This window comes from Acomys minous, assembly GCF_964271855.1.
Source record: "Acomys minous genome assembly, chromosome: 19".
Classification (NCBI taxonomy): domain Eukaryota; kingdom Metazoa; phylum Chordata; class Mammalia; order Rodentia; family Muridae; genus Acomys; species Acomys minous.
In genome coordinates this window covers 59,152,341-59,179,687 of record NC_140499.1, presented here as the reverse complement: position 1 = coordinate 59,179,687, position 27,347 = coordinate 59,152,341, and the positions used below count along the sequence as shown (strand labels likewise).

The window sequence follows — 27,347 nt, the reverse complement described above, 5'->3', positions numbered from 1 at the left end:
TTCATGCTAGGCAAGCACTTTCCCTGAACTGTTCCCTCTCTAGAGACTTCTTACAAAGTCACTATGGTCCTACTCATGAAGGCTCTGCCCTCATGACTCTGGCTGTCTCCCGCAAGCCCACCTCCACCTGCTGTTCAGGTGAAGGTTAGGTTCCACCATGAGGAGTTCTGAGGAGTAAGTGGTGGTGTTTACCTGTTGTATTGGGTCAGTGAATAAAAGTAGTTTAATCTTTTCCTTCCTAACATTTGTTATGAAAACTTCCTGGAAAAAGAAAGTTTTTTTTTTTAATGTAGTTATTTATTTTATTTTATTTTTCAAGATAGGGTTTCTCAGTGTAGCCTTGGCTGTTATGGACTGACTTTGTAGACCAGGCTGGCCTCGAACTCACAGAGTTCCGCCTGCCTCTGCCTTTCTGAGTGCTGGGATTAAAGGAGTGCACCACCGCGTGTGAGGGAAAAAAATTCTCACATTTTCAGTTTGAGTTCAGTAGTATTTTTTATTGATAATTGCCGTGTACAGATTGGCACAGAAGTGTTAGTCTGCTTTTGAAGAGTGTAGGGTATAGAGACATAGAACACAAGGACCGTGACCAGAAACATCCTGCTGGGCATGCGTGGTTGGCTGGGCATGCGTGGATGGCTGGGCATGTGTGGTTGGCTGGGCATGTGTGGTTGGCTGGGCATGCGTGGTTGGCTGGGCATGCGTGGTTGGCTGGGCATGTGTGGTTGGCTGGGCATGCGTGGTTGGCTGGCTCCGTGCAGGCTAAGCACAGATTAAGTATGAAGTAACTAGAGGACTCCATTATGCAAGGCAGAAGGGAGGAAACAGAGGGTGGGTAATTTGTGGTCTGTTTTTATACTGACTTGAGCCCTGGGCTGGTGATGATATTTTGAGGGGGGTAGTCAAATGTAGAAGGATGGAATGTTTTGCTAATAGATGACACTGGGACCAGTTAATATGCAGTTCCTCTTTTTATGACTTACCCAAGTTGAGACCAAGGCAAAGGGATTGGGGAGTGGGGGATGGGATGGGTGGGAAATCAGCCTTAAGGAATCTGTGCTCACAACTCCCTCTAGTGTTTATATGGTTTCTGATGCAGCCAGCGAGAGTTGCATTTTTATTGTTAGGGAGGTGAGGCTTTGTTGTTGCAGAGGAGGCTGTCACCCGAGGCTGCCCCATCCCCACCCCGCAGCAGCGCTGTATCTTGGAGGAGGTGAGTTGGCCAGATTAGAGCAGCCCACGGCACTCTGAAGGGGCTGCCTAATGTCAGAAAGCCCTAGCTACCCCGCTTTCACATATCACGAAAATGTTTTTCCTCTTGGCTTGAGATAATCTGTGACACCTCTTCTAGAAATGTCTCTGCAGCACAGACGTGTTAGGCAGATTCACAACCTGCTCTTATATAAAAACATACATGGAGAATTCAGGATGTGATGACCTAAGTGAGACCGCTTGGAATGGATGGCTGGGGAGGGAGACCACTTGCTTGGTAGAGGGCTTTTGTAATGAGTGAAGCCCTTAGTCCAATCCCTAGCACACCCCATAAAACCCAGCGCGGCAGCTTATGATCCCAGCACAGAGGATGTGGAGTCAAGGAGGGTAGGAAGTTGGAAGCCATCCTCGGCTGTGCAGCAGGTTTCAAGTCATGCTGGGCTACGTGAGACCCTGTCTCATAAAAAAAATAAAAACAACTATATATGTATTATATCTTATAAAATGTATACTAAAATCCTTTAAACAAGTACTTCAAAGTGCTTTGTTTGCCTTATACGAAGCATGCCTTTAGCTGAAAGCTTTCAAACTGAAATTGTTACATGGAATTCACTGCCTCTTTCAGAGTCTTTGAGTGTGTGTTCTAGCTTGATCTCTTCCTTCCCTTCCTTCCTTCCTTCTTTTCTGTTTTCTTCTTCTTCTTCTTCTTCTTCTTTTGTTCTTCCTAGTTCTCGAGTTCGTTCGTTTCCCCTCCCTTTTCTCCTTAACATCAGACTCATCTTCACAAGACTAGCTCTCAGAGGCATCTGAAGTTTTCCCAAGCAAGAGCGTGCTATGGTTACAGACTAAAGCATTTGCAAAATTGCTCTGAGGTTCCTCAGCCCTGTCCCACCGCCAGCCCTCTCTGTCCTGCTCTCATCTTTGAGTGTTGTTTGTGAAATGGCTTACTGACCCTTGCATCTGTCACTGAGGGGGGGGGGGAGGACTGTTTTACACTCATGGTCCCTTCATCTAAGGGCTATATTCTTTTTGAATAAAAAAAAAGCACCCCCACCAGACCTTGTAGTGTAAATGTGATAATAAATCCAGTGCAGATTCAAACACAGCAGCTGTTTGTACACCCCAGGAAGGATGGTCTGTCTGCGTGCGTGGGTGGGTGGGGTTGGGGGGGTGGTCGATCTTCCAAATAGCTCTGGTGAGTGCGAGCACTGATCCTTTGGGTCCCATTCTGTCTGCTCAGCACTCTGGGTTCCTGTTTGCTGAATTGGGCTATATCGCTTAGAGCCCGTGGACTGTTGGAGAAGCACTGCAGCTTCTTAGCTCTGTATTGGCTAAATGATCACGTTACGTAAGCTACCTGTGCCTCCAGGAAAAGGAATAAAGAGGAGACGAATGGAGTACTAATGACAGTTTTGAGGGTCAGTTTTACATGTGTCTTCTAACACCTCTCCTTAGGTGCCTGTCAGATCCCACTGTTCTTCTGAAGGGTTTTTTTTTTTTCTTTTTTCTTTTTTTTTTTTTTTTTACTCACTTTGAAGGAGCTCTGGGCCGACCCAGTGGGGCAAAGGAGAAAAACAGTTGTGTCTACTCAAGTTTGTGTATGCACACTTTCCAGGCTTGCAGCAGTAGCCCCTTGCCTTGCCTGGTAATTCCACTGAGCCCTTTGCGCCTCAGGTAACCTTTGGCCTTCTGTGTGGACCAGCAGGTGTTTCATAAGTGCAGCCATGTCATCAGACAGCCCCAGCCACTGGCTAGCAGATGGTGCTCTAAGTCTCCTCTGAGAAGGTGGGAATCAAAACCCTAAAGGCTTGATAGGGAAATTCTAAGAAACCTGCACTCTACCTGCCCTGTAGTCCTGGTTTGCAGTGCTGACCCCAGCAGCCTACTCTGAATTTCCTGTTGGGGCCTGTGGTGAACGAAGAAAGCTAAGCACGTGGCCTGTCTCTGTGTTCACATCCAAAGTTTTCCCTTCAGTGTTTTCACACTCCAATGGCACCTTCCATCACATGCCGAGCACCGTGTGTTCTTTACACACCATATGTGTGTTTGGGGAGGGGCCAAGCACCTCAGGTCGGTTGGGGAAGCATCCAGGATGCTTGGCCTTGACTGAGCAAGCCTAGCTGGTATCTTTGGAAGTTTTCTTTCTCCAAGACTGAACACAAAGGAAAGTTGAGTTGTGGTGGGAAGCAAATTATGTCATGATTTAAAAAAAAAAAAAATCTATGTTCTGAACTCTGTGCAATTTTCACCAATCGTGGTCTTTTATTGAAAAAGTAGAAGAAGAAAGGACCTTCCCCATAGAGAGCATCTATTATTTGTAATTTCTATTTTTGTTATTGTTTACACACACACACACACACACACACACACACACACACACACACACACCATCTCTTGAGATGGGCTATGGCTACATCAGTTGGTCTTGAACTTCTGGGCTCAAACGATAATCTTGCCTTTGTTCCCCAAGTGTCTGCTACTGGAGCATCATGCCACAACACCTGGCTTTCATTTTAACCATTTGCAAGTTTATTCCTCGGTTGTTTTCCGTCTGTCTGGCTCCCAGGCCGAGGACATGGCCTTCGGTCATTGGCTAGAAGGAAAGTCCTGTTGTCATCATGCAGCTACCATACATGGCCAAACAATGAAATGCGGAAGCCAAAGAGCCTCGACCCCTTCCTGTTGCTCAGAGACGCTTTGTGACTCTGGCTTCTTCCGTTTCTTTCTCACCAGTGAGAACAATCTCCAGGAAGATCTCTTTGACCAGATCTTGGCTGGAAAGCTGGAGTTCCCAGCCCCCTACTGGGACAACATTACAGACTCTGCCAAGGTACCATGGAGGGCTCTTTCTGTATGCACTGTAGCCTCCTTGCATGTGAGGCTGCAGCAGCCCATGGTTGGGGCTCCAGAGACAGGACTCTTAACGTGTGGTCTTTCTGCAAGTTTAACCTGTAGGATAATCTCTGGAGTCCCTCACTAGAATTGAGACCCGGACCACAATTCCCATCATCCACTGCTCTCCTAATCTCTATAAACATTGGGACATTTACTTTTTAGAGAAGTATGTGTTGGGCACAAATCAGAATGCGAGGATGAATTAATGAAATACACTAAGTGATAAAAAGGGAAAATGTTGCAGTATACTGTGGAGTGAGCCTAAAGACCCAGAAGTCTTAGGAGGGACAACCTGGGTCCCTTCAGACTTGAGGGATCTGGCTGGCCGTAGAGTCGTCTCCTGCACTGTGCTGAAGCGGGCATAAGCACTGAGCGTGTGGGTGGTTGGCTTCATGCCCCAGTGAGTGAGCTGCTGTTTTGGCTTTTGATGTCTGTGTTTATGCAGGAATTACCCTCTTTCTCCTCCTCTGTGGTCTTCTCCCCCTCCCCCCTCCTTTCCTCCCCTTTCCAGGAATTAATCAGTCAAATGCTTCAGGTAAACGTTGAAGCTCGCTGTACTGCAGGAGAAATTCTGAGTCACCCCTGGGTGTCAGTAAGTACCCACACTCCCAGGAAACGAATGAGTTTATGTTGTGTGGTCAGCAGCATGCTACTTTCCTGTGTGTTTTGTGCAGACACAGCTGGGCATTTACGTTGTATGGCAGGCAGAATGCCCGTCCTAACGATCAGATATCACTGGAAAAGATGGCTGATCCCAGATTCCTTCATCTGCTCAGTGGATAGATAGTCTGTCCCTTGCTGGACCTCAGACCGCATCTGCGAAGTGGGTTTGGCCGTGGTGCTCTTTAAGGACCCCTTTAAGGGCTTCCTTCTAGTTCGGAGGTTTGTTTGTTCTCCCCAGTAATAAATGTGTTTAAGACTTAGTCTCTGTGTCCTCGTGACATGCAGTCCTCCTGTTGACTGGAAGGAGAGACGTCACCTCTCTTCCAGAGGTGGCAGAGAGGATGCCAACATGGTGAACTTGACCACTGAGTTCATTAGCCACAAGGCTATATCGCTGTGTGCCTCCTCCACTCTGCAGACTGCCTCCCTGGGCTGAGAGGCCAGGTAGAAGGGACGCCACGTCTGTCTGTCAGCTGAATGGCTTTTGTACTGACGGTTGCGCTTGGGCCTTGAGCATGTAGCATGTTCTTTGTCACTTCTTATTTAACTTAAGAAACGGGGACAAATGTCAGGCTCCGGCCATATTCCCTCCTCAGCCTGCCATGTAACCAGAGCCACAGCTAGGGGTCACTGCGGCGGATGGAATTCCTGATTAAAATGATAAACTGTTCATTTTTACGTTTCCATGGGCTAACTTGCGCTATATATGCCTTGGGAGAGCGCCTCAGAAACCTAAGCAGTGCCTGCCTTCCTTTGAGTGGAGACCCGTGCTTTCCCCTGGTTCTGAGGAGAGATAGATGGCACAGTGTCTCTCTGAAGGCATGAGGCATGACACTGCAGAGTGACAATACAGAATTTTGTGTGACTCTGCCCCGCTGAGGACGGAATCCAGGGCCTCAGGCATGCTGGCCCAGTACTCTTCCACGGCGCTATATAGCAGCAACAATTATTTTTGAAAGAACTGAACCTCTGTTCTTATGGCTAAGATGAGCCTGTTCAGGGTGATGTCATCAGGTCGACGGTGGGGTGGGGTGGGGTGGGGTGGGGGTGGGGAGGTGTTAACTGTTAAAGAACAGGTGAAGTTGAGGATCCAGAGTCACTGTATTTGGTTCTTTCCTGTAGGATGATGCGTCCCAGGAGAATAATATGCAAGCTGAGGTTACAGGTAAACTAAAACAGCACTTTAATAATGCGCTCCCCAAACAGAACAGCACCACCACCGGGGTCTCTGTTATCATGGTAAGTGGGACGCAGAACTGCCTCAGAGAGCTGGGGGCATCTGGCCTGGCTGCTGAGCTGGTCTGGTCTTCTGAACTAGATAGCCAGGGTGTTCGCTCATGGAAACCGATGTCTTCCATGGTCCTGTTCTCTTGGGGGGAGTGACTGGCATGTGGAGGGTGCTTCCAGCCCTGTCTCCTGGCCTCTGCATGGCAGGCTGGGCGCTGGTAGGTGACACAGAAGCCACAATGATAGGTAGGTGTTAGGGCGCTCAGGCTCCAGGCTTCCTGGGCAATTGCTCCTACCCCCTCTTTCCCCTGCCACCCCAATAGCTGCTGTTATATCTAGGGAGACATTGCAGCCCCACAGGATGGGCAGTGTAAGGAAATAAGGCCCGGCCTACTCCAGGCCTCTAATTGTTTGGCGTGTGGTTTCTTTTGGACTTGGGATAAGAAACAGCCAAGTCAACAAATTCCACCTTTTAGAAACAGTGTTTGGTTAAAATAGTCCCATGTGGGTTTTTGTTGTTGTTGTTGTTGTTTTTGTTTTTGTTGTTGTTTTTTTTTTCCGAGACATGGTCTTCTGTGTTAGCCTTGGCTGCCCTAGACTCGCTTTGTAGACCAGGCTGGCCTCGAACTCACAGTGATCCACCTGCCTCTGCCTCCCAAGTGCTGGGGGGTTAAAGGCATGTGTGCCACCACATCCGGCTTTAGTTTTTAAAGCCTAGAAGAATACTTTTTTTTTTAAATCAGTTTTTCACGGTTAAATTTTTATTTTAAAAGTTAGTAACAATGATCCTTTACTTAAGGTCACATGTCTAAATATTTAAACTCGCACACAGAAAAAAAAAAAGTAACATTAAGGAGAGCCAGAAGAAAATACAGGGCAGAAAAATAAAACGCAAGCCAAGGCCATTACTTTTCTGTTCCAGCTGCCCAGGCTTGAGCGCTTTTGAAGTGGGCCTTTGAGTCACTGTGAGCACCTCTCACGTGCTACTGAGTCTCAAGGTACAAACCAGTCTGTGTCCCTGCCCACCTGCCGCAGCAGATGGTAGACACGGGGCCAGGGGCACGGGAGCAAGCCTTTCCTGGGGGAGGGGCCTGAGATGGGCTGCCTAGCAGCTCTGTCACCCCTGCTTCTGGAGCAGCTGGGGGAGGTTCTCTGTCTCTCTCTCCCCACACCACAGGAGAATGGACTTATTCTCACTGCACAGCGTAGCCTAGCAATGTCAGCAAAATGTGGGAGCCCAGGAGGGCACAGACTGACTGCGCACATCCCTCGTGGACACACCCCCTCTGCTGTTGGGGAAGCACCTGCTGCACCCCTGGCACCCGCTAGTCTGTGATGCTCTTCCCTCCCTCCTGGGAGGCTTAGCTCATTTGGTGAGCTCCCTCCTGCTGTTCTTGTGACTCCTGTGCCCCCACACCCCACTGGGATCTGTGTGCTCCCTTTCCTGCCCATGCACAGCTTGAGCCTACAAGCTGGGCTTTGTGCCACCTTGCGGGACTTCGGGATATCCTGCAACGAACGCAGGAAGGCTGGAGTTGCAGTTTTTCTAACTACTGCAGCAAAGCTTTACTGAAACCCTGAGAAAGCCTGAGATGCCACGGAATTATGGTTTCACTGAGTTGAAAAGAATCACGGCTCTTGAGCCGACAGCAAGAGGACACTTGTCAGGGGGTTGTCTTTTGAGACGGACCCCACGAGCAAAGCAGTGAGCGTCAGTGCCTTGGTGCCAGGCATGGTGTCGCAGGCAGCTTCTGCTAGCGGAAAAGAAAGCCAGTGAGAGTCAGCATTTGTGCTTGGGATGCAGCCCAGCTGAGCGTGTGCTTAGTGTGTGCGTAGGCCTCCACAACCTCCCAAAATACATATTCATCATATAGTAAAAAGTCTTTAAGAGAGGTTGTCAGGGTCAGGATTTCATATCACCTGCTAATCAGCTTTCTAATCGCCTAAGACTTGTTTTGTTTTGCAGCCCTGTGCCCAGAACTTATGAGATTTTTATCTGGTGGGTCACTGGAGTCAATGGCCGTAGAGGCCTGTGCCCTGCCTCCTGATCACTGGAGCTCAGCTAAGGTTCTAGAATGATCGACAGTCCTCCCCAGGGCCGAGTGTAAGCTGTGAACACTGTGCTGTGGGTAGTAACGCAGAGAACCTCTTACTGCTTACATGTCGCAGGCTCCCCGTTGCTAGTGGGCACTGAGGAGCTGCTGATGGTGTCATTGCATTTGGAATCTCCCGGAGAGCTTCCTGGGACTGGTTTTGTTTTGTTTTGTTATTTTTCTGGCAGTCTCTGTCCCCAGTCGTTCAAAAGCCAGCCTGCCAAATTTTGACTTGTCCCCAAAAGTAGAAGAAGGCTTCTTGGTTGTCCCTCCCAAAGTCAGGGCCGGGCCTAGGTGTGGTTGCAAGGTAGGACATATGAGACACTTCTGGGCTCTCTCTCCTATCACGACTGTACATCTGAGACATGTACATCCCTGAGAACAGTACTCAATTGTTTCTATATTTAAAACAACCACAAAATGCCTGTCTCTGGCATTAATTTGTCATTACTTATTATGTTGTCTCGGTAGTTGATTTTTTTTTTTTTTTGGTAGTTGAATTTTTAAGGACCTCTGGATATCTTAAAGATGGGGTACTTTCTGTCTTCTGTCACCCCAGCATTCTCCCCAAAAGTAGGTGCCCGAGGCAGCAGTGGGGAATATGCCAGGGTAGGGGCTGATCTGTAAAGGTGGAGGGAACCAAAGCTGATGTTCTTGTCTGCATTTCATTTGACAGTTTGATTTGACAGTTTGAGAGACACCTCACAGAGCTTCCTTCTTTCCCCAGTTGAGACTGTGGGGACCCTGAAGCAGATCCTGGTATTCAACACACTGTACTCATGAGAGCCACACCTAATTCTCAGCCCCTCTTCCAACTGCATGCTTGTCTCAGACTCCTGGCCCTCAGCTTCCTGCTGGTACGGGGTCCTCTGTACCCACTGACCTTCTCCTGGCCAGCCCAGCCCAGTCCAGCTCAGCCCAGCCCAGCACGCCCCCGAGCAGCTTTGCATTCGACTTAGCTTGTCAGTCAGCTTGCCTGCTCAGGAGTGGGGTCCTAGCAGTTCTGTGCCCTGCTCCTGCTCACACAGGTGAAAGGCACCTTTCTGCAAATGACAGCAGGACATAAGTCTCTTCTTGAGGCTTCTTCTGTGATTTGACCAGAGTTGCATTTTCCCAGTAAGATGGTGTGTGACAACCAGCCTCCGGGATAAGAACAGGAGCATATTACAGAGAGTTTCAGAGAGGCCGATGGCTCTGGGTCACACTTTGGATCTGACAGTCAGTCCTTAGTGTGCCGATAAAGGACAATGTGTTTGGGAGGTGGCTTCTCTGTCCTAGTGAGGGACAAAGCCTCAGAGACCAGAAGGGGCCATCTTGTGGCAGAGAAGGGAATGACATGACACCTCCTTCCGTGGTCTTGCAGGGGGAGAAATATCAGCAGATGGTATATTCTCTGCATACTTTTGGGGTGCGTGCGTGCATGTGTGTGTGTGTGTGTGTGTGTGTGTGTGTGTGTGTGTGTCAGTGTTGGGTTAATTTCTTTATGTAAGACAGACAAGAGTGTTAATCGTGTTGCTTCTGTTGAAAGTAAGTCTAGCTTCTGTCCCTCTTGCCTCTCCCGCTGCCGCATTGCTTTCCCTGACTAGGTCCAAGGCCATGGTATGTACTAACTGCACTGCGAGCTTCTCCCTGCCATGCACGCTCATGGTCTCGTGGCCAGAAGAGAAGAGGAGAAATAATCAGAGGGGGTGGGGGGTGGGGGGTGGGGCGGGGTGGGGTGCGTTCTCGCCTACCTGGGAGAAAGCCTGTGCTGGAAATGAGTGCTCACTGTGTCTCTTGTGGCTGTTGCTGGGGCGGAGTGGTCTGACCTGATACTAGCAGCCCAGGTGCTAGGTTTCAGACCAGGCTCTTCCCACTTACCCAAGTTAACTGACACTGTCCTTGGAAGGTAAGGAGCACTCAAGGTTGCTGGGAGCTGCAGGGAGCACCGCCCCAGATGGCGGCCGGCACTGTCCATCTTGGGAAAACTTCTACTTGTTTTCTCATCTTTTTTTTTTTTTTTTTAAATTTGTGTTAATGTACTGGAAGGATCTGTGGCACATTCCTTGGCCTACAGGAATTAGGCTGCAGAATGCCCCCTGGTCCTTTCATCTTATAGCTGAAGGTACCCAAGACCTGCGGTCTGCCCGCCTTTAGTGAACTCAGTGAAGTGGCAGTTGCTGGCTCTCAGGGCACACAATCTGCAGTTGCCCAGGTGTCCCCCAGCACGGGCTGGAAGGCGTGTGCTTTCCTCCCAGGAGCTCTGTGCCCTTGAGGAGCTGAGCAGACGCACAAGGCATGGGATGCAGCAGAGGACAGGCCTCCCTCACAGAGAGTGACAGACAAAGGACCCCATGGAGGACATGGCTGCTACCACATCAGCGGGTTCCTGGGCGTATTACAGGCTTATGACATGTAACAAGAACTCTCTTTAGATAAGTGTACTAGCTAAGCTGCTGCACCCGGCAGAGACTGGTGACCATCCCAGCACTCCTGGGTGTGGGTGTGAGCAAGACAGAGTCCAGGTGCAGCTCACAGCAGAGAACAACCCAGGCCACCTTGTGCAGGCCAGCCGGCTCTAGAGCCCTGTCTCCCACCGCTGCCCCCCAGCTGCCAGCACAGGCTGTGATACGATCAGGGCGAAGGGCAGCTGCCGAGCCAGGGTGCGGAGGAGCCTGGTGTATTTCTCCTCTTCTGTTTCTGCGTCCAGTGCATGCTGTGTCCTGCTTTCTGGTCCTGGTAGTGTGGTGGAGCCAGGCCTGGGTGATGTGCTGTTTTCTGCTGCTCTCTCCCCAGAACACGGCTCTAGATAAAGAGGGGCAGATATTCTCCAGCAAGCACTGTCAAGACAGCAGCAAACCAGCGAGGGAGCGGACCTCACCAGCCCCTCCCTCAGCCCAGGAGGCCCCTCCCCCAGCGGAGTCTCCCACGCCGCCTCCATGTCCTCCAGCCACCTCTGGCTGTGATCTGGCAGGGACCTGGCGCCGCCACCGAGACTGAACCCTGTGTAGACAGGCCAAAGCTGCTCACCGTGTCAGGAAGGCCCCGTCTTCGCCAGGCCTCATCACCCCTTTGCTGAAAGGGCCTTCTCTCCTGACTGCTGCTTTGACAGTTTGTTGGCATGTTCTGTCACTGCTTGGGATCGGGGCTGGAGCAGCCCGGAGCCAGTGTGCAGCATGGCCTCGTGCACTCTGGGCTCTGCCCTCTCTAGCTCCTGGCCATGCCAAGCCACGTCAGTTGTGGTGACATATTTGGAGTGACCCGTTTGAAATCATCCGCGTTGTTTCTAGTTCAGTAGACACTTGGCCGCTTCACCCGGAGAACGTGCAGCCTTTATCTGGACTTGCTTCCCTCTGATAGAAATGCATTGGATGAACTAGGATTCTCCCGACTGAAGGATCCTCCAAGCGCCCCCCTTCTCACAGAGGACACAGCCATGGCCGTTACTTGGTAATGTCCTGTGAGAGGCAACATGGCCTCTTCCTCCTCTTAGTGGGCTCTGAATAGAAGAGATGAGTAGCCGGGAGGACCGTTGGCCTTGATTCCTGCCTTTGGGAAGTGCATTCTGACGGCCCAGGAATGCAGGAGAACCCCCTCTGGCTGGTGTGCAGGGCTCACAGACCTAGCCAACATGCCCTCCTCAGTTTCCCCTGACCTTCCCTGTGTGTGTATTAGGAAATGTGTATGAAGTTGGCCTGTGGGCTTTTCAGTGGAATGCGCAGCAGCTCTTGGCAGAGCAGGACCAGCTCGGCCGAGTCGTCACCAGGGTCTCCTCTCCCCTCTGCTCTTCATCAAGGGCAGGCAGAAAGCCATGGCAGGTCTGCTGAGACCCAGCGGGGACTGGGGCGCATGGTGCTCCTTGAATGTCCTGTGACCAACCTTCTGGAAGGCTGCTGGCAGCTTTTCCTGTTTTCCACCACCCTACTCTTTTTAATAACTGTATATAACTGTGTATTTGTTTTACTTGCTTGTCCTCTAAACAGGTGGGCCCTACGGGCTGCTCTCATTGTTAGGTTTTTGCCTTCTCCAAGTATCCCCAACCTGCAATAAACTCCTCCCTCTTCAGAAAAGCCAGCAGGTGGGCAGACTTGTGTGTGGTTGTTTTGCCAAGTGCCTGTGATCATCACATCTCTCTTTCGCCAAGACCCTCACAGGGGCCGCTACTGGGAAAGCCCAGCTCTGTCTGTGCCTTGGCTGAAGTGTAGTGATCACAGGTGCATCAACATAAGCAGGTTTTTCAGAGTGGGAGCTGAGGAACAATAATAGTAGGAAGGTAGGGGCTCATGGGAAGTGGCCAGACAGCCCTGGCAACCTTGTCCAGGCTGAGGTCCTGCTTTTCTATGTCTCGTAAGTTACAGGTTTCCCTGTGAGGCTTCCTCTTTCTGCCTGTCATACTGCACAGTCTGGGGCTCTGGTTACCCAGAGCAGTGTCTTGTCACTGCCTTGGAGCTTTACAACCCTCTGGCTTGAACCCACTGAGCAGGCTCTGGGTCTCTTGGTTCATGTCGCTGAGGGAATGAGACAGCTCATGCGCCAGCCCACCCTGGGCTCCACCCAGCAGCCCGTAGCTGTAGCAGAGATAGAAGGAAGACGGGTTCAAGAACACTGTGTGCTGCGGGGTTAGAGCATTTCACACGTGTCTTTTCACTAACTGGTTAAAGTGTGAGCTTAAAAAAATTTTTTTTTATTCTTATTACCTGTATATATGTCTGTGTGCATGCAGATGCATTGCCTATGGAGTCCAGAAGAGGGCAGCAAATCTGGAGCTGGATTTTCAGGCAGCTGTGAGCTGCCAGACATGAGTGCTGAGAATAACCCTCTGGTCCTCTTGAAGAACAGAGCTTTTAAGCTCTGAGCCATTGCTCCAGAGCCTAGAGCAAGATTTTCCATAAACTTTGTGAGTGTTTCAGCTTCAGAGAGGGGAAGAGCTAATGTGAAGGAGGAGAGCGGCACAGGTGGTGGTCAGGGTGTCTTGTTGGCCACTCCTGCAGCCGCCTCCCTGGGGTGCTCCCACCCTGAGCTAAAGGCTGGGTGCATGGCCAGGGCACTGCCCGCTCCTGTCAGGGAAGAGAAGCCCTTCTTGTTCAGCACGTGCCCGTCCGTCTGTCCCGATGGGAGGCTGACAGAGGCAGTGGAGCCCACACAGCCGCACTGCCTCACAGTCCTCTGCTGATGTTCGAGATCCTTGGGAAGAACACAAGGTAAAGAAACAAGCCGGGGAGTAGCCCAGCCAAGACCAGGGAGCTAGCGAGAGAGGATGGCTGCTGCTGCGCCCGCTGCTGAGCCAGCGTCCGCCAGCGTCCGCCGGGCAGTGGGGCCAGGGATGAACCCCCCGGAAAAGGTTTGAAACGTACAGTTCCTCTGTCTGGTTTGCCATGCAAACACTTAGAAGCTATAATTCTGTGCTCACAATCCAAATTAAATGGAGGTGCTTCATTTCCAGCTGCTCAGATCTGGTTGAAAGAATGGCACACGCGCTTGTTCAGACTCATTCTCCTCCTGAGGAGGGATCAGTATGGAGAGAGGTTAGACTTGGAAGCGTGGCAGAGAGATGCAGGTGACATCTTGGGAAGCTGGGGCCTAATTTCCTTCCACAGCTGAGGGGCTCCCCTGTTTATTCCTCTCTGTCTCTGCTTCCATTTGCAAATGATGGTGGGGATACAAAATGTGTTAACATGTGTTCATTAAATGCATCTGATAAAGCTCAGCATTTCATCACGGCTAAGATGGTAATACGTGACTTAGGAGACCATTTGGGACAGTAACCATATTGAAAGAAAAAGTGCTGATTAATGTCTGGTAGAGAATGCTAGAGCAGCTTACCATCCATACATACCACCTGTGTTAACATTTCCTTAGTACCATATTAAAACACTTAAAAAGAACAGGTAAAGTACCTCTTATAGCATATTTTATTCAAACATATCCAAAGTATTATTTCAACACATAGTCAACATAAACAAAGTATCTGGGTGATATTTTACTTTCTTGTGTGGTGAGTCTGGAACCTGGAGAGTGTTTGCATTCACAGTACATCACAGTCTGGACTGCGAACATTTCAAGTGTTTAAAATGGGCCTAGCAGCTGTCACACTACAGTCTAGCTCCACAGATAAACCACAGCTCCTGGTATTAGTTCAGGTGGATCTGTTTTTTTTTTTTTTTTTTTTTTTTAATGTTATGCGTGACAGGTAGAGAGAAGGCCCTTCTGGCGTATTAAGTGAAACAGGCCCATGGGAAGCGATAACAGATGGTTAAAGCTCTGATCCAAGCCTTCAGTATGAAGCTAAAATGTGCACTCCTAGCTGTGACTGCACTTCAAGTATAATAAGCACTAGGCGTGGAAATGCCTATCACTGCTTACATAATAGTCTTTACCTACGCCCTCAGGAATGGGTGCAGGGCCTGGGCAGCCCCCGCTGGGTAGCCCTGTCAGTGCAGCTCTGTTGTGGGGGCTTGAGCGGACCATGGAGCTATGAGGGCTTTGAAGCTCTGCTACCCAAGGCTTGCTAGGAAAACAAAACCAAAAACCAAACCAAACCCCGATGTGCCAGAACTCTAGGCACATTAATGTCCTGGTGACAAAGAACTGTTCTGTGCAGGCTGCAGACAAGTCTCTTTCCCTGGATGTGAGCCTCAGGTTGAGCGGTAGGAACCAGAATGAGTCAGACTCCAGTGCAAAGGTCAAGTAAGATCCTACCAGTGGGCTAGGGGCAGTGTCACCCACTTTCTGAAAGGATTCAAACTCCTGAAAACGGAAATAGCCACACAAGTACACAGTGTGGCCACACAAGCTTTCCAACCTTATTTGAGTGTTGCATGTCCATGGGGGAAGGAAAGCAGGTGCACGGAGCCACTCACCTCTGCCATGTTCTTAAACAAGAGCCCTTTCATGGCTGGTGAAGCTGGGCCTCTGCTGCTCCACAGGCCTCCTACAGGGCGGGGGTAGGATGTCTTCATCTCCGTGATCTTAAGGCAGCTCACTCCATGGAATGACCTGGCAAGCTTTACCCACCTGTCAGTGTGGAGGCTGAGGCTGGGTGGGAGCTTTGCTTTCCAAGGGATCCAAGTCCAAAGCTGTAGAGCAACCACTGCCTCCTGCAAATATAAGCAAATACCAGCCCTGCCAACTTCCCCCAAAAGCTTAGTTTTGGCAAGGAACAATGTTCCTAAACTTGAGAAAAAATTCTTCACCCATGGAGACTCCAAGTGGCTCCCAGCATGTCATCTTCCCTGACTCGAGAGGCTACGCTGTCTCAGAGGATGTGGCCTGCAGGAAAGCCAAAACTGTCTCAGAGGATGTGGCCTGCAGGAAAGCCAAAACACCATTTCGTTCAAGACTGGAGCTTGATGTGCGTGGTTTGAGCAGTTTCTGCTTCAGGTTTGTGGCAGCCAGGGGCAGGTGTGAGTATCAGTGTGAGCATCAGTGTGAGCAAGCTGGTGACGTGACACACCTGTAGCCTCTCAGGCCCAGGAGCTTGAACGTTGCCTGAACATATCAAGACCTTTTTCAGGTGTAATTTTAGCTTTTGGGCTGGTTTGTTTGGTTGGTTCTTTGGTTTTTGAGACAAAGTTTCTCTGCATAGCCTGGCTGTCCTGGACTCCATCTGTAGACCATGCTGGTCTTGAATTCAAAGAGATCAGCCTGTCTCTGCCTCATGAGTGCTGGCATAAAAGACGTGCACCGCCATACATGGCTAGCTTTGAGTTTTTAAAATAATGATCTTATGTTTATAAGGACCCAAGAAGTGTGCCAGGGGCTAAATTTTTCAAAAATTTTTTCACCACTTAAACAAGGTCTCACTATATACAGCCCAGGCTCACCTAAAACTCAATATTCTGTTTTAGCCTTCCCAATCCTGGGATTACAGGAATGTATCCCCATGCTTGGCTTCAAATCCATGTAAAAAGTAATCTAAAGACGTTTCTCCTGCTCCCGTCTGTCAGATAGAACTTTACCAAGTTTTGTTTCGCTGTTTTACCTGTTTAATCCTTCTCACAGGAGGATGTTTTGAAGCACCTTAGCTCCTGTGCGTCTTGTAACAATAATCTGTGAAGCCAGCAGACCTAGACTTTATGCAGAGAGTACCTCACCTGTTCGCTGTCCTCGGCGAGGTGGGAAACGTTCCCCCTCGCTGAGGTAGGTCAGAAAGGACGGGCCGGCAGCACTGTTGTACTTGGTTAATTGGAAGTTTATGCAGAGTCTCAGGTTTGAACCTTTCTTTGACTGAACAATCGCTGGCCTGACGGGACTCGAGTCACGTGAGGAGACTATGGTAAGGTTTCTAATCTACAGTCTAATGCTCGCTCCACAGCACTCTCTCCTGTTTGCTTGAAGGAGAGGTCCTTTAGCTGCTGGATTCAACTGGCCTCTCTTGGCATCACTGGCCTGCTGTGTTCTTCACAGGCACACGACTGCCTGTGATCCCTGTGACCAGGAACCCTTGAGGTCACATCCAGTCAGAGTGCACAGGAGGTCACAATGCAGCTCTCACCCCACCAGCCTGTGTTGGTTTAAAGTGCCGCCTGCTGGCCTGCTTTGTTTATTTAAAGGTTGATGTTTAATTGTCATGTCTGTGGGTGGGTATGCACAGAGTGCAGGTGCCCTCAGACACCATGGACTGGATCCTCTGATCTGGAGTTCCAGGCAGCTCTGAGCTTTCTGACATAGGTGATGGGAACCAAACTCAGGCCCTATGGAAGAGCAGTATGCAGTCCTGGCTGCTGAGCTGCCTCACCAGGCCCCTACCTGCTGATGTTTTAACACTACTGCATTGGCTGAAAAGAGTGGAGCCTGAATGCATGCAGGGTCCTATTTAAACTGTACTTGCGTGGCTGCTGCCACCTTGTTATCCTTGACAACACAGGAGGAAAAGTGGCAGGTTTATGTGGTCAGGCCCTTTAGCCTTGACTCTGCTCTGCTGGATGAAAAGGGCTGTGAGTTACCTCATTTCCCAAAGCTTCTCCTGGTTCCCACGGGGGCGGGGTTGTCTCGTAGATCATCTTCCTGACTTACTTGCTGTGTAGAACTGAGGTGTGTGTTTCATCAGTAGGCAAGGTAGGTCCTTTTTTTAATTGATTCACAGAACCGTTTTCTTCTAGGATTTGCTATGCTCTGGGTTTTGGATGGCCATATAGAGTGAGCTGTCCACAAATTTATGTGAATACGTGTCAGATAGCCTTGTTCTCGGCTTCTCAGCCGTCTTGCTTCCCCAGGGGCCTGTTATCCTTACTGACAAAACCATAAAGACCTGAGGGCCCTACTCAGAATATTGTGGAGAGCACATGGTCCCGCCAGCCACTGGAGTGCCAGCCACTGGAGTGGGTGTGGCTCCTCCTATGGAGCTTATTGCCTTCATCCCCAGCCTCCTTGACTGCAGCTCTATTAATTGGTTTCCATTTATTTGAAGTGATGGTGGGTGTTTTGTTTGTTTTAATGAAGACAGTTAAAGTTGAGTAAGATAAGTAATAGTGAATCAAATGGAAGAAATAACTGTGTTAAACAGATTCCGCCACTAAGAAAGTCCTTGGCGCATGGCTTATGTGTGTGTATGATTTTCTCTTTATGAAGTATTACTTCTGCTCTGAGCTGTAAGGACAGAGGCAATGGTGGAGGCCTGTGTCCTGCGGTGACACAGTGCAGCTCTTCCAAAGTGAAAGACTCCTGTTACCCTGTAGCTAGTGGCCTGTGCAGTTCCTCTCCCACGCTTGGCTGTATTATTTTTCTTAATGGTTTGTGAAATGCTGGTGAGTCTTAGTGGTCCTTGCTCCGTCATTTGTAGAAGTCCCAGTAAGACAGACAGAAATTTGGCAGGAGAAAGCATTCTTGCACTTTGTTGGGGTAGTCTCTGTCATTGCTTACCACTCAAATGCTGAGCAGAACCAGAGTGTGGCTTTTTTTTTTTTTTTTGTGGATAGTTATCCATGTCTGAAAATGTTTGGGTGAAAAAGACATTTCTGATAACTTGCGTACAGGTTTCATTCAGTCATTCTGTCAAACTGAATTTTGTTTTAGAAATGTGTAGGGGGAAAGAGACTCAAGCAAGCTGCACAGAAAGCAAAGACAATGCCATTTTCAACTCAAAGTTCACAACATACAAAGAATTTATTTATGTAATACAGACCTTTTCTCAAATATTTTCACAGAATTCCATACATCAATCTACTAGAAAAAAGTAGAATTATATGACACCAAAATAATGTTTCTTAGTACAAACTGCTAATCAAAAAGAAGGCAGAGATAGTTTCATAACAAACAGGGGTAAGGTGGGTGCTTAGCACAGTACCTGGCAGCCTCTGCTCTCAAGCCAGGATGGGGGCTGGGGGGTAGGGGTTGTGGGGGAACGGCCCCATCTGACTCTGCCGCACTGCAGGGCAGTGGTGACCTTGGGCAGGCTTTGGTGCTTACATTTATTCCTAAAGGAAAACAAAGATTGTGAGCCCAAGAGCATTTCCATCACCCGCCCCATGCCTGAGGACGACAGAGCAGGGAAAGCGGTGCCCGTTTATGGTTGCTACAGCTTAGATCTTTGTTGTTTAACACACAGTAAAATAAAACAGCCATCCCCAACCCGTGATTGTCCAGGCCTAACACATGCTTGAAGAAGGAGGAGATAGAAATAATTCACTGAGATATTTTAAATTACACAGCATAATTTAAACATTACTATTAAAATCCTAGAAATGTCAGCACTGAAGCACAATTGTCTAGAAAAATACAGGACCCAGTACAGAATAAGATTCCCTGTCCCAGTATTCGGGCCATTTCCCTATTGCTAAAATCATATTTCTCAAGATTACAGATAGTGGGAAATGGTTTTTCACAACATAGCTAGAATTAGTGGGATTATTGGTTCCACTGTGTATCCATAATTGGTGAAAATAGACTTTTCATTATGACTAAAAATATAGATTTTTTTAAACTACAGAAACCAGCAGCCAGTTTTCTGCTTTGCTGTTCCCCCCCCCTCCATGTCAAGCAAAGTCTACAAAAATAGCAATTAACTTTAAAAAATATTTTGCTTGTTCAAGCAAATTTAAGTTACATTCAGATGTGACAGCTATTTCTATAGAATGATGTTCAGAGTCCTCCCTCGCTCAGCCTGGAACAGGACCAAGGTGCACTTGTCACCATCAGTAGCGGGTTTGGTATTCGTGATGCCAGCGGTTAAAGTCGTTGTAAAACAGAACAATGCTTCCTGATGCCATGCCAGAAATGATGCACCTGGGAGGGGGACAGAGGAGGAGTTACAGGGCTGTGTTTTCTGCTGCCTGTGACACTATGGTACACTTCTCATGGTGACTGAAATGTAGACCCAAGTAAGCTCTCAGGGAGCTCCAGTCCGTGCCTTCTGTACTTCCCATTGAGACTGGAAACAAATGTGTCACTGCGGAAGGCCAGCACAGGAAGGGGGATGGAGAACAGACTCCCACGGCACTCCGAACCACCCGGCAAATGGCAAGTACCCCCAAGAGATTAAACCTGGCCAAGTGGATGAAAGGAAATAACCCAAGGATATGTGGTGTTGAGAATATTCATTTTAGAAAAAATTCTGGGCAAGTAGTAATAGAACTTCAGTGACCACGATGGCAGACAGCCTTAGTCAAGAGCACCGTGGCAAGAGATGACACTGTAACTGCTACAGACTAGACTCTGAGCCCCAGAGCGATGTGGACACCTGAGGACACACATGGCTCTCCAGTCAGCTGGAGGCTTTAATATCCTACTTAGAAGAACATACTGCATAACCAGACGGCTAAGAGGTAAGCTCATCAGAAACAGCACAGGCCACATGGACCGAACACAACGCCAACAAGAGCAGAACAGACTGTTGTTTTGCCAGTGCACATACAATGGTTTGAATGAAATGGCACCCATAGGCTCACAGGGAGGTGTGGCCTTGTTGGAGGGAGGGTGTCACCAGTGGTGGCCTGTGAAGTCTCAAGCTCAAGCCAGGCCCAGTGGGCTCTCTCCTCCTGCTGCCTGTGGGTTCAGATGTAGAACTCTCAGCACCATGTCTGCCTGCAGGCCTCCGTGCTCCCCACCACAATGAAATGGACCAAACCTCTGACGCTGTAAGCCAGCTGCAATCAAATGTTTTATGATGTCATAATGTCTCTTCCCAGCAACAGAAGCCCTGACTGAGACACCAGGGAACAATCTCTGGGATAAAACCTGTATTAAGTTTTAATGATTTAATGTGACATCATATAAAGTGTTTTCTGTGATCATAACAGAATGAACTAGAATTCAGCAACAAGATGAAAATGGAAAATACACATGCATGAGCATTACCAATGTATCTAAAAACAGACAGAACCCACACTAACAGGCTACAGCAAGGCAGAAAGGAGAGGAAATGTGTCACTATAAACACATTAGAAAAGAAACAGAAACATTTTTGGGAGGTTAACTTGGCTGTCCTGGACTTGCTCTGTAGACCAGACTAGCCTCGAACTCACAGAGATCCGCCTGCCTCTGCCTCCATGAGTGTTGGGATTACAGGCGTGCACCACTGCGCCTGGCTGGAACAGAAACAATCTTACTGACCTAACTTTATACCTTAATGACATAGAAAGAGAGTGAACTGGCAGCAAAGTTAGAACATTTAAAGAAAATAGGAAATAAAAACAGAAATAGGGCTCTGAAAAGATCTGTAGAACTGATACATCTTGAGCTATAGATAACATTAGGGGAGGTTATTAGGGATGACAGCACACCAGCACATTAAGCATCCCAGATGAGGTGTGCAGATGCACCTGCTAAAGTCGTATAGGCCACATGGTGGTGGTGTCCTACCATCCATGAAGTTAAAGGAAATCATTACTTTTTTTTTCAAATTCTTCCAAAAACTTGAGAAGGAACTTTCTGTCTTTACTATTTCCTCATATCAAAGCCAAAAAAGACACTAAGCAACATTACAGACACTACTGATGGCTAATGCTATCAAACGGAATCCATTAGTGTCTTATGACTATGAGGTTTTCCTCTGGAACGTAAGGGTAGTTCAAGGTGTAAAATACAGCACAGAATATTAATAGAATAAAAAACCCATGTGTATCTCAACTGACAAATTCAATATCTCTTTTATTACTAGAATAGGAATAGAAATAAATGACTTAAGAGTGTTTAAGAAAACACTACAGCTAACAATCCTACCCAAGTGGTGGAAAAGTGAATTTTTATACCATCAGAATAAAGATGAACACTTTCACTGCTTTTACTCAGTATAATGCTTGACGTCCCCTCACAGCTACTAAGCAGATGGGGGAGGGCATTTAAGTTGACAAGAGAAATGATGTCATGGGGTACATGGATGGTCTTAGCGTGTAGAAATCCTAAAGGCTCCACACAGAACTGCTAGTGCTTAAAAATAAACTCAGAAAAGCTGTGGGTAAATACAAACCCGTTGCTTTTTGTTCTATTTTTAAAAGACAGGATCTCACTGTGTAGTCCAGGCTGCCTTCAACTCATCCTCTCAGCTTAGAGTGCTGGGGTTACAGGTACACCCCACAATGCCCTGTAACAATTTTATACACTAACAGTCCAAAAGAGAAGTTAAGAACAACTAACACTTACAGTAGCAGTAAAAAGAATAAAAAACAAAACAAAACCAAAAACCTTAGGGATATATTTGACAAAGCTTATATACTGGAGAACACAAAACACAGCTGGGAGAAAAATGGAAATATCCCATGTGCGAGGACGGGAAGATGAGATGTTAATATCTATATCCCAAAGGGATCAGCAGGTTGCTGCAATCCCCCTCAAATGAAGTCTTTCACAACACAAAAGTCACTAGAAAAATTATATGGAACCTCAGTCCCAAAAAAGGGCAAAATATATACCTCACAAAAATTCTACATTTAAAAAACACTGATGAGAATGAAGACAGCACAGGGACTGTTCATGAAACGTGAGAGCCCTTCACACCCCAGAGAGCGAGATCACAACACACAGATGAAAACAACCCCAGGTACCTGTAGCCAGGTGGGAAGACACAGAACATGCTTGTAACACTCTACCCTAAGGGTGGAAAACAATGCTGACACGTCATATCATGGAACCTTGAAAACATTCTGAGTGAAAGAAGCCATCTAGGGAAAGATCCTCCCAGTTTCCGTGTACAGGAGGCGCCTGGAAGGAGGCAAATTCATAAGGGAAGGATGGGTGTGAGCAGGGGGTGGGGTAGGGGAGCTGGAACCAGGTGAGTTGGGTACTGTGGGATGGTGGGAAGTCCTGGGGACTAGAGAGACTTTGATGGCTGCTCAACAGTATCCTCCTCAAATCTACAACTGAGAGGTTTTAGGACATTAAGTCAGAACTTTCCAGAGGGAGACATAAAAGGGATGTTATAGTCACATATTTACAGCCCCTAAAAATCTCGTTAAAGACACACGAGGAGTTGGGGCTGAGGAGTTGGCTCGGTGAGTCACCTGTCTGCCGTGCACGAGAGGACCAGAGCTGAGATCCCCAGGCTGACATTCAGTGTTCAGGAAGCAAAGATGGGATCTCCCCAGAGCAAGCCAGGAACTGCCAAGCCTTGGGGTTTTGCCCATACGCGTGTGAACACACACACATTCGAGCACACCGCACGCAAACATGCAGCAAGCTTGCTGGCTGTTTCTGAGCCTTTGTAGCTTGAATGCTATCCATCCCCGAGAGCCCAGTTTTATCTAGGAGCCGTCAGAAACTTGTGCTTCGTAAAGTGTTCTTGTGTAGTTGTTGGATCTTTGAGTTAACGCAAGTAACTATAGGACTCTAGCAGCCCACTGTCACTTTAAATGGTTCCCACCAGTCTTCAGTGTCCCTGGTGTTACTTACCTCTGGTCAAAAGAAAGGGCCATGGCTCGGATCCCAGCATCACACCCTGGGTAGGCAAAGAGCTGCTTGAGGTCGGACACCTGGCGCACTATCACCACACCGTTGTCTCCTCCTGTGAGCAGGTACTGCCCGTCTCGGCTCAGCTGCATGGCCTGTGAAACAGCAACTGTCAGTGAAGGCATGGCTCTAGGCGAGTGGCCCAGCTGTCCCTGCTACGGCAGCCTGGGTGTGGGGTGGGGTGTAGCATCGTGTGGGAGTAATCCTTAGTTCTCAGGACACTGAGTCATGGACGACCTGCCACTGGTCGGAAGGCAAAGGGACAAGATTAAGCAATACCACGGGGCTGTGGGTTTTGCATGGCAAACTCAGGTCTACAAATACTCGAGAGGGCATGATATGGGTGGGACCACCACACTCTGACGCGCTCCCTGAGGGACTTCCTTCCTGAAGCCACTGCCTTCCTTGACCTGGCCGAGGGGAACACAGGCAGCTTCGGTGCCTTCTAGAGGCCTGCTGGGTTTTGAAGATTGTGTGTGTGTGTGTGTGTGTGTGTGTGTGTGTGTGTGTTGATGCCACTGAGGGCCACAACTCCCCAGGTCGTTAGGCCCCAGCCTGTGGGTATTGTAGCTTGCTTTCAGGTCGGCTCTAGGCTGTGGCTGGTCTCTTACCATGTTGAACAGATAAACTCAGCTTGTGATCAATTTTTTAATTCTGTAATTTCCATCTACCCCCTATGAAAGCCTGTGGGCAGAGTAAAAACTGCTTATTTCTTCATTTTATGTGACAGTTCTTATGGAAGTGTAGTCTCATGGAGCTCAGGATGGCCCTGGACTCTTTACAGCTGAGGGTGGCCTTGAATTTTTGATCCTCCTGTCTCCATGTCCTGAGTGCTGAGACTCCTGGCAAGCACCAGCACTCCCATGTCTCTGGACATGTTGGCAAGCATGCTTTCAGTTGAGCTATATCCTCAGCTGCATTTTTACATTTTTTTAAGTTGTTGAGAAAAAATTCCAGTGTTTTATGAATATTAAGATTCTTAGTATAAATGCTCATAAATAAGGTTTTGTCAGGACTCAGGATACCCCTCTGCCTATGGGCACTTTCACAGTAGTGGAACAAAGTATACAGAGTCCTCAAAGCCTAGAACAGTATCTTCTCCCATTATAGAAAGTGTGTACACCCCTCACTGAAGGTGGTACAGCCACAGCCACAGCCTCCCCTTGCCCACCGTCAGCTGCTCTTGGCTTCCTCATCAGGCTGTTATGCTCCTTCCCAAAGCTGGTGGCAAAAGGTTCCAGCAGCCCTGGCAGGTACCATCTGCTGGCCTCCCTGACTCCAGTGGAAGAACAAACTCTGCTCTAGTTTTACACACATAACTTTAGCATCACTGCCTTAAATCTTTATTCTTTGACTTTTTTTTTTAACTAGAGAAAAGAAAGGACTGTTTTGCTATCTATTCAATTCAATTACTGCCAACTGTCAGTAGTCCACTGAGCATAGCTTATTCTCAAGAACACAGAAATACATCTAAAAAAAAAAAAAGTGAGACAGCTTTGCTGCATCCTACAGGTCACTAAGTCTCAGAACTAGATACATATTCAGTGTGACTAAAAGTCAGTCCTGCCCCATTCATCTCGCAGACAGCAGTCTCAGGGGTCTGGGAGCTGCAGTGAGAACCAGAACAGCAGTAACTTGAGACACCTATAAAACACGGCTGATGAGACTCCCTAACTTCATGGCTGGGTTTCCCCTGAGCTTCATCCTTGAGGCTTTCTCTGGGTGAGTGCTGTATTAAAGCAAACCCAGCAACCCTCAGCTCTTTGTCCTAGCAGGAATCTCTAGCCCTACTGGTGTCTGGAGTGAAGTGAAGTGACGCTCCTAACATGCACGCCATCTTCGGAACACCTTAGGAACTGGTGCCTCCCAAGGTAAAGAACGTTTCCTAGCTGTTTCACAGGGGACCCGCTGCCTTCCTCGGGCATGTGGACCAGGCGATATGCACCGCGCTGCGCCCCGCCCCGCCCTCCTGTGCATTCTGCTCACTGGCTCTTACACTAACCCTTTCTTACCAGCTCTACTGTGCTAGAGATCTGAAGTGGCCCCAGCAATATCCTAACTCAGCTCTGCATCCCAAGCGTTTGGAGGGTGCTGTGGCTGCACTGGTGCCTGAGGATACAGGCAGGCCCAGCAGTCTCTGGGGATACCCACATCCTGAAACAGCCCTGAAAAAAAATTGAGTTGTCTTGGGGGAATTGGTGGTTAGGCTGTGATGTGGCCTTGCCACTTGGGAGGGATTGCCTGCTTAAACCTGAGTTATTCATTATAACATCAACACGGTACAGCTGATGTACGGGGATCTTCTAACCAAAGTGCCAGGGAGCAATATGGCATCGGAGCAAAGGGCAGGTGGGAAACCTTGATTGTGTACAAGGTGCCAGGCTGCCTGGTATTTCAAAGAAATGGAGTTTTTGGCCTGGGCTGGTGACTACTTTTTATTTCTGTCTGTCTTGGGTTCCCAGCCTGCAGTTTCCTTGCTTGCCTTCTAACGCAGTTAGCTGGGAAAGTGTCAGTCTCGGGAGCCCGGGACAGAGAATGCTCCTTTTAGGCTAGCTCACTGTAATCACATGTTGCCACTTACAAGTTAGTATGATAAAGTGCAGGCGTGCTGGGGAAAAGCAATGGATTGTTTAGGCCTAAAATCCAGTGGGGAGTTTCTCAGGGAAAAACAATGGCTTCAGGGTATAAGCAAGAGACCTGTGAATGTGAGCAAACCACAAGCGCCCCTGCTGCTGCCTCGAGGCCTTTCCCAGAGCCTCCGGTCCAACTGGAGCACCACAGGAACTGTTCTAGCCAGGGAACAGCTTCAAGTTATTTTACAGATTTATTAGTGTAGCTGACAATATACCCACAGCTCAAAGTGACAGATTATCAACATTATTATTGCAAAGAAAGGAGGGGAGAAGCCTCCGATGTGTACTTGGCTTAAATGTCGGATGATGGGAAATAAGGGAGGAATAAAAGCAGAGTGGCTTTGCCTGTGCACATGCGTCTGAGGTGGAGATAACTCTCGGACAACCAGCAAGCTAGAGGAGGGAAGCGGCCACTGGACTGAGAACTTGCAGGACTCAGAGCATCTGGGGCCTTTGGCTTTGGGCCACCGCTGCCTGTGAACACACTGCTGTTGCTCACCACTTCTACACCCTGGAGTTTCCGCAAGGTGGCAGTGGTGGGTGAACGGGATGGGTCAAATGTGCAGAAGCAGTCTGCACTATCTGAAGTGCCCGACTCTACTGCCACCCCAAATATCCTCCTTGTACATGGGTCACATGCACCTCCATTCCTTTTTAACAAAATGACAGGGACACCGACCGGGATGCCCCATCTTTCCCCATAACATGCACAGCATCGTGGAGGTGAGAAGGAAGGGACCTTTAATATTATCCCAGAAAGCACCCTGGCTCTCCTCCTCAACCCTGAACGTGCCGTGGGCTGGCCTAAGAAGCAAGGCAGGCCCTGGGCTGCCCACCAGCTTAACATTCCTTACAGACAGAAGGGGAAATGGCTTATGTCATTTTGACACCCAGCTCTCCAGCACATCATATGCTGACCCCAAGAATGCACAGTTCCTCCGGTGTTGCCTTTCAGATCTACAGGGAAACCAGTTTTAGGAAGAATCTAGTTCAGCTTTGGTGCACAGTGCATCCTGGAGACAAACGCTACTGTTAGGTATCACTTAGAGGAGACAGCATAGATGGGGTCAGCTATGGGACATCACTGGGTGGACGCTCCATGCGCATGGCCACAGTGAAGGCAGTAGCTTTCAGCAAGGCGCTCTGAGCTTCCAAGTGTCCCTTTGGCATAGAAAAGAAGGCCCTGGCAGTTTAAAATTAGTTTTCTTCAGTGAACTCTGTCCCCCTTACCAGCCAAGCTTCCCAGGAAAACTGGCAGTCTGCAGTGCCTGGTGCCTGCAGCACTCACCCTGATGTGGTCATCCGTCTCCATGGTGGCCTGCAGCTTCCCGTTCACACTGAAGGAGCAGAAGCAGCCGTTTTCATAGAAGATGACACAGTGACCCTCTCTGGACGCTTGGATGAGTTTTGGTTTCAGGCAGGTTCCAGGACCCTCCAAAGTCCTTAACAAGTCTCCATTCATGGAATGTATGAGGCATGGCCCTTCTGAGAGGAGGCACAAGAGGCAAAGTCACATGATGAGATCAGGCAGGGTGGATGGTGTGGCCCATGGTATTGGTGAGTGTGAGGCCCTGCGCTCAGCTCCAGCATCAGTGAATGAAGGACTCTAAAGAGATCAGCCGGGCTGCAGTGCCCTGGCACTGCTGTTCATGCCCCAGACAGCTTTGTTTTGATTGTTTTTTACCTTTGCAAAACCCTGTCCTTATGTTTGCCAGCTCTCACGTTCTACTGGGAGGCTTGAGAAGCAAGTTACGCGTGCTTACCC

General features: G+C 48.7%; 2 protein-coding genes across 14 annotated transcripts in view; one reads left to right on the top strand and one right to left on the bottom strand.

The window, feature by feature from the left end:
• Nucleotides 1-12,143, top strand: part of DCLK2 (doublecortin like kinase 2) — a 134,018-nt gene extending 121,875 nt beyond the window's left edge. For 4 of the 9 annotated variants that reach the window (XM_084768563.1, XM_084768562.1, XM_084768561.1 and 1 more), the window contains 4 exons: nt 3,946-4,042; nt 4,619-4,699; nt 5,893-6,009; nt 10,866-12,143. In XM_084768563.1, coding sequence (XP_084624689.1) covers nt 3,946-4,042; nt 4,619-4,699; nt 5,893-6,009; nt 10,866-11,069 — 499 coding nt within the window. In that variant the 3' untranslated portion in view covers nt 11,070-12,143. Of the gene's footprint in view, nt 1-3,945; nt 4,043-4,618; nt 4,700-5,892; nt 6,010-8,766; nt 8,948-10,865 lie in introns of all 9 variants that reach the window. The other 5 variants (XR_014776661.1, XR_014776662.1, XM_084768565.1 and 2 more) reach the window with 5 other exon arrangements.
• A 6,011-nt stretch (nt 12,144-18,154) lies between these two features.
• The window catches only part of LRBA (LPS responsive beige-like anchor protein), a 539,428-nt gene continuing 530,235 nt past the window's right edge, over nt 18,155-27,347 (bottom strand). For all 5 annotated transcript variants that reach the window (XM_084768541.1, XM_084768543.1, XM_084768544.1 and 2 more), the window contains 3 exons: nt 26,871-27,067; nt 22,893-23,044; nt 18,155-19,292 (listed from right to left, as the gene is read on the bottom strand). In XM_084768541.1, coding sequence (XP_084624667.1) covers nt 19,202-19,292; nt 22,893-23,044; nt 26,871-27,067 — 440 coding nt within the window. In that variant the 3' untranslated portion in view covers nt 18,155-19,201. The remainder of the gene's footprint in view (nt 19,293-22,892; nt 23,045-26,870; nt 27,068-27,347) is intronic.